Here is a 15,824-nt window from a genome sequence, read left to right as displayed (position 1 = left end):
CCACACGAGTATGAGGCCCACCTAGGGCAGTATGATGGAACCAATTTCTAAAAAGCCCACACGAGTATGATGGAACCAATTTCGGCAACAATTATAGTTCCCTAAACAAAAAGGTGGGCTTACAAATTAAAAAGGTCCATCATAAACATGTTACGAAAAGCAATGGTGGCACTTAGGAAAAAAGAGTATTATCCTCCATGAAAAGAAAACACGTCTATTGTCTCGCATGCAGTTACGTATTAGCTGGACATGTTGTATGGTTGTGGCCAACTTGTTGACACTGAGAACAGGCATGTTGTTTAAGGGGCCGCTTCGTCTCCAACGCAACCTCGACAAATGACTTCATCCTCGACATCTTTGGCCTTCCTGGAGGATTCCTAACAAAAGGCGGTTTACATCTGGACGGTATAATATCAGTAGGGACGATGCAGGATGTATCTATCGGCATTATCGCCTCCGCATACCCACTGCAGAGGCTGTCTCTGCGGAAGTATGGATGGAACTGGTTTATAACTGATTGGTTGGCCGTATATGCGGCTGCGATAGCATGTACGCAAGGCATCCTTTCTAGATCAAAACGCCTACATGAACAACTCTTAAACCTCAGATTGACAACATGCGTTGAGGTACCACCACTTACTTGAAATCGATCTTCATCAATTTCTTGAACCTTCAGACGCCTTGAATGTTCAATACGTGCCTATGAGTAAATGAAAGCGTAAGTTCATATAACCAAAGCAACACAACATATCCACTATCATTTTCCAGGCCTTTCGTTAACATATATATCGATGGATATGTTAATGAATCTCATACCTGTAACAGGTTCTCCACTCCTTTGGTGAGTAAAGTTGGCATTGCGGCAGCTTGTTTTCTCCTTGTAGCAAACCAACGTGTCAACATATTCCGAACAGCTTCTAATAACTCTACAATGGGATAGGCTCTCGCAGGATTCAGTACTTTGTTTAGCGATTCTGCAATGTTGCTCGTGGTGAAGTTGTACCTATCACCAGGAAAGTGTGCCCTGCTCCACTTGGATACATCTGCACGCACCAAGTAAGCATGCAGTTGCGGATTCGCTTCTTGAATTTGCTGAAAGATTTCTTCGAAATCAACTACACGGTACGCTGCAGCTGCTTTTTTTACCAGCCAGAATGTTTCGCTCCCACTAAATCTCAGGATAATATTCTTGTGAAGATGATACGTGCAGATTCCTCGACTTGCCAGGGGGTACACTTTAGCGATAGCTTTACCAATAGATTTATGCCGGTCAGATATCAGTGCAAGCTCTTCATCATCAGGAATTACACTACTTAATTGCGTAAAGAACCATTCCCACGAGACGTCGTTCTCTGTATCACCAACCGCATACGCCAGAGGGAAAATATTAAAATTCTCATCTTGTGTTGTCGCTATCAGAAGAGTCCCTTTGAATTCACCTTTCAAAAAGGTTCCATCTACGACTACAACTTTCCGCATATACCTGAAACCCTTAATGCATCCAGCAAGCGCAATGAAAACATACTTGAATCTGTCTTCTGCATCAACGACCAGTCTAGTAAGGGTCCCCGGATTAGAGGACCTCAGCCTGTATAAATATGCAGGTAATTCAGCGTATCCACTTTCAGGTGTACCCCTAACATACTCCCGCGCCTTTATAAGTGTACGATGTGCCTTCCAGTAGCCAAGCTATTATATGAAAATGGTCAGTAAAAGACAACAGCACTCAACAATATCAACTAGGTCGAATTATATATATGTGCAGGCCATAGAATCAACTAATTTCTGAGAAAACCAACAAACTAAAGCTATGATCTGTTTGTTATTGTTTCCACTACATCTTCACGTACAAAAAACCCCCTAGCAACATAAGAAACTTCTCCGTTTACACCCTATATACCATCACATACACAAAGCTAACCAAAAAAAAACATGTTAAAAAGACTGGATTTAGAGTATTTCAGTAGCCCACTTGTACACCATATCGTAGGTTGAGCCCTTCCCCAACAAGATTTGGCACAACAAAACCTCCCACACCACCAACATAATCCTTGTATAATTGAGCTAGGATTGGTGGTTTAGCATTACGGCTACGGCCAAATCTTTCTGTAACAGAGCAAGTATGTTCACGACAATATAAGCGAATATGAAACACCGGCGAATCACCCATGGTTGAAGCCCGTATTCTCCATTTACAACGATTTACCCAACACTCAATGATTAACAAACTGGGCGTTGAATATCGAACATTGTAATCATATTTATCTAATACACTCAGCACCCTCAACCTTGCCACCAACGTTTCTTTGCTATCAAACTTATCCCCCACAGCAATATCACCACCTCCGTTCTCTATTTTGCGAACCTCCTTCTCAATTGCTTCAGCTGCAGTGTTAGTCTTACTGGTACGGATTTTTGACTCTTTGTTACACACCTTTTCCTCTATACAAGACCCACCCCCAAGTCCGTCGTCCAATGATTCCTCTGGTCCATCCGGGGCGAAGTTGGAGTAAAGGAGATAGTCTTCATCCCCTGAACTTGCACCATCGTTGTCGTCACAGTAATCAAATCTACAGTTCTCCTCGTCATCTGCTTCATCTTCATCTACATCCTTTCCTACATTATCTTCACCGTCTACCTTCCGACTCTCGTACTCTTCATCTTTCTGTCCCATTTCCTCTGCCCCGCCTACGAAATCATCTACAATGACTTCAGGGGTATTGGGTATTGGTTCTGGTGTTTTCGGCTTAACTTCCTCAAACAAGGTTTCACCAGATTTATCAATAATCTCAACGCATAGCTGGATGAGTTCACCCCTGCTCTATTTGAGAAAGTTTTGAAACTGCCGACCATTCGAAACAATCACCGGTGGCATATCACATCCGCTTTTTTATATCTATCTAACATATAGCTCAACTTTATGCCGGAAGTTACATTACAGAAACCAAAGTCATCGAACACCATAGCAGTAAAGTCTTCAAACTTCGTTTTTTATCGGCAACTATAATCTTGCACCCTTTACTGGTATCAACATCAAACAACCATTGCTTTTTGTCTACCCTCCACCTCCCACACGCCAAAACGATATCTTGCTCTTCCATGGATGCACCCAGAGGAAGGATTTAGGGAAGAACAGCAAACCTGTTTAGATCTTCCTCCAATAAGTCTATCGCAACGCTAGACTGTCTTTGCCAGCTCAAACAAATTTGTGTTATTCTGGTAAGACTTTACAGCTGTCAATCTTGCTTACTAAATCTACCACGGACAAGAAGCCTACCACAACACTACAAAAACTATTTCAAAAAACAAACAAAGTATACCAAAAATATCTGTAACGAGAGAAGGCTGTCGCATAAATCTGTCGCAACAGGCCATTAGTCTACCATAAATATCTTCCCACCCTTTTACGTTTGCCGCCACACGCGCTAAAAACATAAGTCTATCATCAAAGGAAAATTCCTCTACCAACTTAATCTAATGAATCGATTTCATATACGTCGACGGATAAGTGTACCAACACTAAAACTAAGTGTACCATCTACGTCGACGGTTAAGTGTACCAGCACTAAAACTAAGTGTACCAAAAATATCTGACGTACACCTTTAATCAGTCCACCTGTATAAATCTACCATCAAAGGCTCAGTAGACTTAGTCCCAGTTTCCAATGTTTTTTTGTTTCTAATAGCATTAACCGTAATTACGTTTTTTCCCAACACTAGTTTCAGGGGTAGTATAGGTACAGTGGTTTATTCTAGTAATTACAAACAATTGTGTGTTACTTTTGTAATAAGGAAGCTTTTATGCAATATTCTAGTAACTCTCTCTAAAAAAAATAGAATCACAAACCCTCATAATTGTTTTCACTTAATTTAAAATATGTTAAATTTGTCTCTTCAACCTGTAAACCGAATTTATCCTACTATATTAATTGGGAAGTACAAATATAAAACTAACCTTAAATGTGTAAAAAATTACATTCACTTGCAATTAGAAAAATTTAATTAAGATTAAATAATTAATTAAATAAATAATTCTAATTTAAAAAACGAAAATAGGGAAACATCAAATAAAATAAATTGTAAAAAAATAAAAAAAAAAATCTGTTAGAATCAAAACTAATTTGTTCTTAAAAAAAACTAACATATAAGATTTTTTTTTACATGTTAGTTATATCCTTTTACTAACTTCACAACTATAACAAAAATTTCACAAAGGTTTAAATAATTTTATTCATTACATACAAACGTTTTATTGACAGGTTTTCAATAAACATTTAAAAAATATAAAAATTATAATATTAGCAACAAATTTTTAATCATAAACCATTATAAATAACATAATAAGAAAATAAATTATTACAAATTTTTATCAAAAAAAATGTTCAACCCGCAGTTTTCCGCGGGATAGTACCTAGTGTTAAAGTAACAGAAGTTGCGATGAACCTTGGATTTTTTTTTTTTTAACACCTTAAAAAGATGAGAACATAATTAGAGCTCTTCCTAGAAATCCTATTTAAATGTATACATAAAGGTCAATGTATTTAGCTTGTATTGTGTCCAGATTCTTTGTAAGCTAGTATATTATAGTGTTTCAGATTCATTTTTCTCTTTTGTTTTAAGGCATCTAGATGGTTGACAGTGTGTTACTTTTTTTCTGTTTCAAATTTAGTAAACTAGTACATATTATAATGTTTCATATCTTTAGACTGCCTCGAACAAAAAACTTATTTGTTCCTATTATTTTGTTAATTGTTTTACAGCTCCCTATAAATTCGGCATCAGAGCTTCCTGATTGCTAAAAGTTCCTTTGTTATGACTTGTGAGAAATTAAGAAAAAAAAAAAACAGAATTATTTGTAGTCCTTTCGTATTATTTACATGTGTTAAAGTGAAAAAAACTACAAAACTTTTGACTTTCACAAATTCAATTTGAAAGCTTGTAGTAATGAAAATACAGACCCACCAAAGAAAATATAAATCATTTACTTAGTGGTCCTATACAACTTATTAGATAGCATGGGGTGGCGATACTTCAATATATAAAATGATAGCTAGGGTGACGAGAAAATTAAAGGAAGAAAACAAAATATTACTTACTATTATGATGAAGCTTATTAAATAGCATGGCAAGACTTTAAAGAGAAGAAAAAAATATATAGGATGGTAAGTGATATGACTTAATAAAAAGAAGAAATTCATAAGTTTTACAGTATAAAACAAGAGAGAATTATGCTTTAAAAGAAAAACGAAAAAAAAAAACATAATTTCTATGTATTTTTATTAGTTAATTAATGATAATCTTATTATATAAAGCTTGATGTCAAAGTTACTCATTAATAAGATCGTGACACGCATCAATTTTATCATTCAGATGTTAATACATGTCAATTCTAAATTTATTAGAAGTTTAAAAAATAAAAATGTAAAGATTCAAAACTTACCATAAAAAGACTTTATAAAAAAGTAAAATAGAGAAAAAAAAAACCTAAAAAATAAAAATGTAAAGATTCAAAACTTACCATAAAAAGAATTTATATAAAAGTAAAATAGAGAAGAAAAAAACTAATTTTAGCAGTTTTAAAAATATTAAAAAGCAATTATAAGAAACTATTAAATTTAAACAGCTTTAAAATTTAGAAAAAGTCATTATAAGGAAATTACATATATATCATTAAATTCGAAATTATAATATTATTTACTTATTTTAATTTTAAGTTGCTAATTTTACAAGAAAAATATTACTTTTTATATATCATCAAAAAAATGATTGTGATAATTATATAATTAATTATTGTTTCTAAAAAAATGTAAACAGAGCGTCTCATATTTTTTTCACCAATCAAATAATTTATTCAAAAATACTGCTATTATACTATATAAGATAGGAGTATGTAAGATTAACGTATGCGTTTTTGTAACTATAAAAATGTTAAAGTGAAGAGACATATAATAGGTCATCTAATGTGTTCATAAAGACAATTTGTTGGTAGTAGTACAAACTAAAAAGTATATTTTTAACAGTAAAATATATTTGTGTATACAAATACACTTTTAGTACTAATGTAGATAGTAGATTTGTAAATGGATATACATTAGTATATTATAGCCAAAAAAACAACTATTTTCTATAACTAAAAGTTTATCTCTTTACCTTTATACTAATGAAAAGAATGAAATATATATTCTTTATTAAATTTAATTTTATTTTAATAACTTTGAACTCATCTACAACTATTTTCTTTAACTAAAAGTGTATCTACTTACTCTTTTTTTTTTCAACCAAACAATAAATTAAAATGAAATTCCTCGGTTAGTTGTCCAAGATAGAGGAAAGGGGTTTCCAAAAGAAACTTCAGAGATAAGAGAACGCGAAGCACATGCAAGACAATCTGCCTTCGTAACTGACGCACGCAGGATCCAAGAGATGGAGAATAGTGGGAAGGACTCCAGCGAGTTAAATTCATCGAGCAGGTTGGAGAATGACGGCCAATCTTCAAGGGATTGAACCATAGTGAGTAACTCAGCACAATCAGTCTCGAAATATTGACAAGCGATCCTTGCAGAACGTATCCGCTTCATGACCCATAACAACACTTCTAACTCCGAATGAAGGGGAGGGCTCCGTCTTAGACACTTGGCCCCCAACAACAAGGTTCGCTCCTCACCAACGCAACACCACCAGACCAATCCTGAGTACACATTGGTTGCTTTCCAAGAACCATCAATGTGACAACCATGTGAAGAAACCTAGACATCTAAAGACGGAGATGGAGCTGATATGACCACCGTAAAAGAGAGCGCCTCTTCTTAGGCTAACTTATCGCCCAAAGCCTAAGCAATTATATCATTAGTCTCGACTTCTAAACCTTGAAAAACTTTTATTATTTATGGCCATCCAGATTGCCCATAAAATCCATGGTAATTGAAGAAGTTGATCATGATCACCCTGTTGAGAGGCATCTCTCCAGAGACAAAATCGAAATTCGAGTACACCGACTCATATGGAAAACCCTCTAACGAAACCAGAATCGGATATAAATCTCAAACTTCACACGAGCAAAGACATTCATATAAAACGTGATTAATAGTCAAAACCGCAAAATCGCACCTTTTACACCAAATATTACATTAGACACCTCGATATATATATTTACTTGTATAGATAGTTTTTACTTACTAAAAATATTTACTTTATATTTTTAGTTAAATTTAATTTTATTTTAAAAATTCTAAAACCACACATCGGGCGAGTCCTAATCTAGTAAATTATAAACTTTTAAAATTGAATACTCTCTTTTGGTTTAAAACTATAAAAAAAATTGTCAACTATTATTGCCCAATGAAATATTTGTAATCAAATTTTAATTGAAAACAAAGGGGTATAGTTTTATAACATATCATTGATATCAAGCGGAGGATCTCAATTACGTCTCTTCTTCTTACATATTAACCATTGGTAAGGAAAAGAACACGTAAACAGTGGCCTACATATTTAAACTTCCACCACGTATTCAAAGTTCGAACGTCGTTACCATCTCAAGTAGGAATTTAAAATTGACAAAATAGGAAACCAAAAGGTCTATATATTTGTCCCACAAGTCTCTCTCAATGTCATCAAATCGTAAACACCAATACAAAAGTTAATATGTCTAGCACAGAAGAAATAGTCAACAACCCAACTTCGGTTGATGGCGTTGTCCCATCCTCCACGGTCAAAAACACAACTCCCGTTGACGGCGTTGCCCCATCCTCCACCGTCCGAGCTACCATCGTCCAATCCTCCACCGTCTATAACGATACCCCCGCCACTCTAGGTAACTAACCATTTAGTTCCTTCCCTATTTTTTTTTTTTAGTGTGGCTTCGGGTATATCTAGACTAAATATAGGGACATAAAACGTTATATACTTGAAATTTGTAGACAAGGCGGAGAAGTATATTTCCGAGGCGGCGAGCAAGGGAGCCAAGCTAGTATTGTTCCCGGAAGCTTTTATCGGAGGCTATCCTCGAGGGTTTAGGTTTGGTTTAGCGGTTGGAGTGCACAACGTAGATGGCCGTGATGAGTTCCGCAAGTACCATGCTTCTGCTATTCAAGTTCCTGGTATGACTTCTAATCTTATGAATTCTTCGTTGACTATTCTTTGTTTCATTTTCTTATCTTGTCTTTATCTCTAAAATGAATTTTTTATACATTTTTTATTTATTTTACCAATCAACAACTCCCAACAAAAAGTGCTCAATTATTTTGTGCTTATCCGAGTATCAAGAACACCAAATAAATACAACACACCATGTCGACAGAAAATACAACACACCACCAAAGGATCCAATCTTTTCGGGTCCAAGAATTCGAATATACAAATATTATTTTAGGATCCTTGAAGATCGGATCCGTATGGTTTCAGTGTATAAAGTACTCTTCAATATCTCTGTTACTTGATCTTTTTTCTTTTTGGCAACATGCGATAGATACTCAGTTATAATTATCTATTTAATTTTTGTTTTGTCAACAAATTTTTAATATGATACTCCTTTCGTTTCAAAATATAGGATGTTTCGAGTAAAACACGCAGATTAAGAAAACACTACTTTATAAAAGTTCAACTAATCATAAACAAAACTGCATAATATAAAGTATTAAACTACTCTGAAAACTACATAGAAACCTGAAAACATCCTATATTTTGAAACACCAAATAAACCTCAAAAACATTCAATATATTGAAACGGAGGGAGTATATTTTAAGGTAACGTTGTTACAAAATGCACGGTTTTAATGTTTTTTTTTGGCAAAATGATGATATATGTTGTTGGCTACGGTTGGAGTCTTCGACTTCTCTGTTTTTGTCACTCTTAGAGTGGATATTAATTGGAACTGGCGCATTATTGACTGTTATAGCTCTAGTTTTATTGCACTCTCACAAATGACTATTTCTTGATTTAACATTCTTTTTGGTTCTTGTGATGAATCTAGGCCCTGAAGTAGAAATATTGGCTAAGGCGGCCGGGAAACATAATGTGCACTTGGTAATGGGGGCGATAGAGAAGGATGGGTATACACTCTATTGCACAGCCCTTTTCTTTAGTCCTGAAGGTCGCTTCATGGGTAAGCACCGTAAAGTCATGCCCACATCTTTAGAACGTTGCATCTGGGGTCAAGGGGACGGATCAACCATCCCCGTTTACGACACTCCCATTGGCAAACTCGGAGCTGCTATTTGCTGGGAAAATAGGATGCCCCTCTACAGAACTGCATTGTACGCCAAAGGTCAGCTTTTACTATAATGTGACACATTTTGAGTCCCACCTAGCTTTTAATGTAACATTCCTAACAATTTTAGATGTTTGACGGCGCAGGGATTGAGATTTATTGTGCACCTACTGCTGATTATTCGTTGGAATGGCAAGCGTCGATGATTCACATTGCGGTCGAAGGTGGATGTTTCGTGTTGTCAGCACACCAGTTCTGCAAGCGCAGAGATTTCCCTGAACATCCTGATTACTTGTTTAATGACATTGTAGACGAAAAGCATCCTGATCCTACTGTCTCCGGAGGCGGAAGTGTCATTATTTCACCTTTGGGACAGGTTCTCGCTGGACCAAACTATGAATCAGAGGGTCTCCTCACAGCAGATCTTGGTATACATATATACACTTATAATTGTTCATCTTACGCTATATCTAGAAAATATGAACTATTTGAGCTAATCATATTGATGACGTTCCTCATCCAGATCTTGGTGATATAGCAAGAGCCAAATTATACTTCGATGTGGTCGGACATTACGCAAAGCCAGATGTTTTTAACTTGACCGTAAATGAGCACCCAAAGAAACCGGTTACATTCGTGACAAAGGTGGAGAAATCAGAAGATGACTCAAACAAATAGTCGAGATTTGTAATTCGTCTACTGGAGCTAATGTGCTTTCGAAATGCTCTGTTTATTTTTAAAGTTTATGTTAAAGTTTGTTTATCTTTCTCTATTTTATTTTATTTTTATGTATGAAGTTTGTTTATCTTTCTCTTCAACAATGTAACAGAACTTATTGAAAATGGTAAAGATCTATGTTGTTCAATAAAACCAATTGTTTCTCTTCAATTTTTATCAACTAGATTAACAACACTTGCTACACCGCGGAATATATTTTCTAATTTATTAATATTTTTTATACGTTAATATAATTTTAAATTCAAAACTGTTTTGGAACTCATGGTGTCTACTTGAACGAAACTTTTGCATATGTTAAGCAATCATATGACCAACTTTTCATTTAGTAAACGTTTTAAGAACACTTTATATCCTTCATAAACTTAAATTTGTTAAATTCGATGTGCTTGCTCGAAATAATGTCGGGTTTAGACAAAAACATTGTCAAAACCCAAGGAGTTTACTTTTTGGTCATTCAGCCACTGTAACTTCTTGAGACTTTGGTCGTTTGTGTTAGGAGCGCAAAAATCGAATTGAGAAAATATGTGAATTATATTTAAAATAACGAAATCATAAACGAATTACAACAACATAATATAAAGCATAAAATAAATCACGTAGACAAGATATGATATCTTGAAACGACCGACCTTTTTTTTTTTTTTTTAAATAATAATATAATAAATAGAACTACAACTAGTGGTCCCATACCCACTAGCCACCTAACCACAATCACAAACATCAGCGGAAATAACAACACCAACATAATATCCAATAATACTCCAATAAAAACCAATAACCATAATCATCAACAATAATCAATCCAAACAACAAGAAACAAGGAACCAGCAACCTAACAATGTTTCTAATGACCCAACTCTAGCAACCTAGCAATGCCAGACAACATCCAATCGAGTCCCTAGAACATCCTCCTCTTCATTGCCTTGATTCCACGATCACACTTTGCCTTTACCTGCACCACAAACACAAATTGAGATGCATGAGTATTTGATAAACACTCAGTGAGGCAATCCTCCCATCTACTGGGCTATACACACAAGCAATAAGATCTCTACATGCCACAAACAACAACCAATAAAACAAACCAGGCAATATACAAAGCATGCGACGTCCATCGTAACTGAACAAGGGGTGTCGACCGACACCTGATGGTGTCGATCGATACTGAACATCTGGTGTCGACCGACACCAAACTAGTGTCGACCGACACCCTGCCCGACACTCCCGGAAACCCTAGTTTGCATCGACCGACACCTCCACATGGCATCGTTCGACACTCGCTAAAGTCCCGAGCCGTCCTCGCGTTGGTGTCGACCGACACCCCAACTGGTGTCGACCGACACCGATGCCGAGCAGCGATTTCCCCTCGATCAGAAACTCCAAATCTCGCCTCCAAGCTTCTCCAATCCGCTCCTTGCACTCCCAGAAACCAAACCCAGCCCAGACAGCAACGAAATATCATAGAGAACTCAAAGAAACAACCACATAAGCACCAAATCACATAGAATCTAGAGATCTTAGCTTAGATAAGCCATGGTCATGCACTCACCTCTTTGCAGGAAGTTTCTGACCAATAAGGACGAATTCCCTCACTCCTAGCAAGCTTTTAACACCTTCCCAGCCTTAGATCTCCCAAGAACAGCAAGAAATTCTCACAAAAACTCCCAGGAACTCAAGAACAAAGCTTTCCTCCTCTTTCTCTCTGTTTTTGACAAAAGCGGCCAAGAGAGGAGAAAAACTCGAGCTCCCTCCTTAAAAACCCGACCTAGGGTTTTCTCTAAACCAACTCCGCAAACCGGACAATTAAAATTGAACCGACCAAACCGGCCACAACTAGTGTCGATCGATGCCTCACTAGAAGGTGTCGATCGACACCCTTACCAAAATACCAAAAAATTGGTTTGCGGGTGTTACATATCTCTTTCCTTAATTCAATAAATCGGCCGTAAGTGCTTTCAGACAATCATGATTTATGAATCCCAGGATACAACCGATCACAAACTATTACAGTAGCCCACCAGTAATAGAACTCAAGCGATAAAATAAATCACGGAGACAAGATATGATATCTCTTTCCTTAATTCAATAAATCGGCCGTAAGTGCTTTCAGACAATCATGATTTATGAATCCCAGGATACAACCGATCACGAACTATTACAGTAGCACACCATTAATAGAACTCAAGCGAACAGATCTACGTTATACTCTCGAGACTACTAAACTAAGAACATACTTTGGACTAAGCAAGGGAGAGGGAGAGTGAGATCTTCAGAGGAAGGAGTGTTTGTGTTTTTGTGTGTGAGAAATAATGAGAGACTATGTCTCTATATATATAGTGGAAGGAGAAATATTCACTGAATATTCTCGGAATACTGCCCAAGTTTGCTTGGAGTTCACACCAGTTCTTTCCAAAAAATTAAATGAGCCTACAGCAGTCTCAAGAGACAAAAAGCCCAAAAGCCCAAAAGCCCAAGAGACCACAGCCCACGTCCAGTCCGGCCCGGCCCGCGTCCGTGTTCGGCCTGCCCCGCGTCCATGCCCGGTTCAGTTTGGTTCGGCTCGCGTGTGGGAACCTTCCCTCTTCTTACACACTTTTGAAACTAGAAGAGTGTGAAACTATATATATATGAGTGAAAAATCTGTCATATTTCTGATGTGGGATATTTCCCAAACCATCCCAAGTGGCTCACTTCACACTCTTATTTCTCATTCAAATCAACTCCGTTTTGGACGTATGAGTATACCATCTTGTAGTACCCGTTACCAGCTTTCCATTGCACTATCGACCCGACAATTCCGATCAGCCATTTGGCTGGAATTTGACTAGAAAGTCGCCGGAAAGTCATTGTCTCAAAACCTGCAATTTTCTGAAACTTGTTTCTGAAAATTCAGTTCCAACAGTTTGTTCACCTGCGACTCTTTTTTCCAATGCATTAGAAAAATGAAGATATTAGAAAAACAAAAATCAAAAAAAGAAAAGCTAACCGTGCTCTAGTAATTTAAATCATAATACACAAAACTTTCTCTATTATGATAAGGGCTTTTATGATATTAAAATAAGAGTAGACAATTTTGAGAAGTAGAATTTTATTATCATGTTCCGGTTTAGGTAAATTCTTAACTGTGCTACCAATATATATATCATATCATATCACCTACAAATAGAAACACACAAAAAATATATATAAATCATGATATAACTAAAAATCTTGGTTTTCTAAAATTTTTAAATTTTGGAAAAGGTGATTTTAACATAAAATTTAAAAAATCTACAAATTGAAAACGACGAACATCAAGGATTATATGGTGGAGACTAAACAATAATCTTTACTATCATCGATTTCACTTTCTCTTTTTTTTTTCTTCTTAATATTTAGAATCAACAATGAATTATAAGTGAAATTTAAAATTTTCCTAATTAATAATGGTATCAGCTATAGAAAAAAATATCTGGAAAATATATGTTCATTTTATATATAATTTATTAGAAATCCAAGTGTCATCCAGTTTTTTTTCAATGATGGAGTGTATTATTTGTTTTAATTTGATTTGTTGTCTTTTTAAAATTATGTTTTAAATCGATTTTACTTTAGCCTTTTATTTTCTTTTTTTAATATTCAGAAATCAACAATAGGATGAAAATGAAATAATAAGAAAATTCAAATTAATAATGGTCCCAACTATAGAGAAATAGAAACAGAACAAACAATGAGACTGTGTAAAAAAATCTGGAAAAAAATATGTTCATTATATATATATATATATATATATATGTGTGTGTCACTGTAAAAATTTGATTTTTTATTTCTTCGAAGAAATAAGAAATTATGTGTCATAAAAAAAATCATAGTGTTTTGTTTGTTTTAATTTGATTGATTATCTTTTCTAAATGATGTTTAAAAAAGGGAAAAAAATTGATGTAGAAAGCTGGAGTATTGATGTGTATTAGTTTAAATGTTTTGATTGGTTTACCTTTTTAAACAATGTGTCTGTTTAAATAAAAAGCCAAGATGTCCAGTGTAAAATAAACAAAATTTGAGGTGTCCACTGTGATATCAGGTGTAAAAGATGTGATTCAGCGTGTGAGACAATTAACCATGCTCTCTTTGAGTGCCCTTGTTAGTGTTAAATTTGGGATTTGTCTCCGTATCAGGTTTCTTCAGGGGTTTTTCTTATGAGTTCGTGTATTCGAACCTTGATTTTATCTATTGGAGCGGATCATCTCATTTAGGAGATCAAGAGTCTTTTCATCAGTTTTCTTGGATATTGTGGTCGATTTTAAATGATAGGGATAAAAAAAATGTTCCAAGGTACTCAGCTCACGCCAAACGAGGTGATTACTCAGGGGGTAAGTGACAAAATATTATGGGAGGATGCGCAGACTCAGAAAGTTGTTCCTTCCGGTAATTTAGATCCATCAGATACTATGGTTCCCTCAGTGAATCCGGGTCAGGGCTCATATTGTCAATTACATAGATCCTCGAAAGCTCAAACCTTGTTACTGGATGCAAAATGTCTTCGATGAAGTCCTTTCCCGCTTCATGCAGAGTTGGAAGTTCTGCTTTGGGCTATGGAGTATCTCATTGCAGGCGGAGTTGCCTTTCAAAGCTGTGAGACGGATTGTACAGATCTAGTAGCAATGATTCAAGCTCCTGAAGACTGGTCTGTCTTCTCTAATCTTCTGTACGATTTCCTCCTGCTACAGGGTGCCTTCCCTTATTTCTCCTTGTCTAAGATCTCATGTTCGTCGAATTTGCGGACGAATTGTGTTGCTCGGTTGTCTAGATCTTTAATTTCAACAATTTCTTTTGTAAACTCTTTTCCTCCAGTTTGGGAGGCTTTGATTTCATCAATCTTGGAATTCTTTTCTAATTAAGGTTGAAAAAAAAAAAGCTAAAGTGTCACACGAGAAGAAAAACACATCATAGTTTTATTGTACTGATTGGGCTTTGATTTTGTTATGGTCTTTATTTTTCATTTCATTTGTTTGTCAAACACTGATCTTTAAATGTTTTGTTAACTTTCTAACGTATATATAGTGACAAAGAAACATGGAAGCTGAAATATATAAAAGTCTCAAGACTAAATACCATTCAATTTGGCCGTCAAGTCTAAATGTGAGTTTGAAAAGTAGTAAAGTGTCGTTAGCTCAATCAGATAGGAAAATGATGGCTAACCAAAACAAAAGTCTAAATCATTCGAATTGGCCGTCTGATTCCTAAATGTGATTTTGAAAAGTCACTACATAATTACTTTAATTGTCGTTTGCAGATAGGACAATGATGGCTAACCAAACCAGGAAATTCAAATTAACATATAGGACCACAATTATGTTAGATATATGACATGCAATTATCATATATATATATATATATATATATATATATATTTACATTATTGTTCTTTCACATCTTGGTTGTATAATTCATGTTGCGCAGACCATTTCAACAATATTAGTCTGTCCCATGGTTTAATTTTAATCCATAATCATTTGCAACTGGTGTGATTGTTTATAATTTTAATTTATAATTCCTTATATTAATAATAACAGATTAGGTACAAAGTTATTGTTTATCTGAAATCTCTATGAGTTTACACCAATTCAAAACTAAGTGCGGGTTATTGGTTTGAGATTTGAATAGAGTTTTAAAGATTTTAAATGTTAGGTAAAATCTGTTGTTATTAGATCGGGATTTTGTTAAACTCTGTTAAAGTTTAGTGTTATTAGTCTATGATTTGTAAAAAGTCATTTAAAATCATAATAAATTTGGGTTATTAGATTCAGACTTTTATAAAGTCATTAAAACTTTTGTGTTATTCAATTAAAACAAAAAAATCTAGGATTGTTAATGAGTCAATTATTATGTTATTGGTTC

The 15,824-nt window shown here is 35.2% G+C and overlaps 2 protein-coding genes across 2 annotated transcripts; one reads left to right on the top strand and one right to left on the bottom strand.

The window, feature by feature from the left end:
• Nucleotides 1-232: 232 nt before the first annotated feature.
• On the bottom strand, nt 233-3,101 carry LOC147938143 (uncharacterized). Its single transcript, XM_087465496.1, has 5 exons — nt 2,935-3,101; nt 1,973-2,816; nt 1,839-1,892; nt 817-1,689; nt 233-700 (listed from the first exon to the last, which is right to left on the bottom strand). The coding sequence occupies exons 1-5, from the start codon at nt 3,099-3,101 to the stop codon at nt 233-235; spliced, it is 2,406 nt and encodes an 801-aa protein (XP_087321622.1).
• A 4,311-nt stretch (nt 3,102-7,412) lies between these two features.
• On the top strand, nt 7,413-10,079 carry LOC104710892 (nitrilase 3). Its single transcript, XM_010427546.3, has 5 exons — nt 7,413-7,813; nt 7,920-8,099; nt 8,973-9,266; nt 9,356-9,637; nt 9,733-10,079. The coding sequence occupies exons 1-5, from the start codon at nt 7,645-7,647 to the stop codon at nt 9,885-9,887; spliced, it is 1,080 nt and encodes a 359-aa protein (XP_010425848.2). The 5' UTR covers nt 7,413-7,644; the 3' UTR covers nt 9,888-10,079.
• The last annotated feature ends 5,745 nt before the right edge of the window (nt 10,080-15,824 follow it).

The sequence above is a fragment of the Camelina sativa genome, chromosome 9, assembly GCF_030686135.1.
Source record: "Camelina sativa cultivar CO46 ecotype springtype chromosome 9, ASM3068613v1".
NCBI classification, from domain to species: Eukaryota; Viridiplantae; Streptophyta; class Magnoliopsida; order Brassicales; family Brassicaceae; genus Camelina; species Camelina sativa.
The sequence above is the reverse complement of the archived record's forward strand: the minus strand, read 5'-3'. Positions and strand labels throughout refer to the sequence as shown.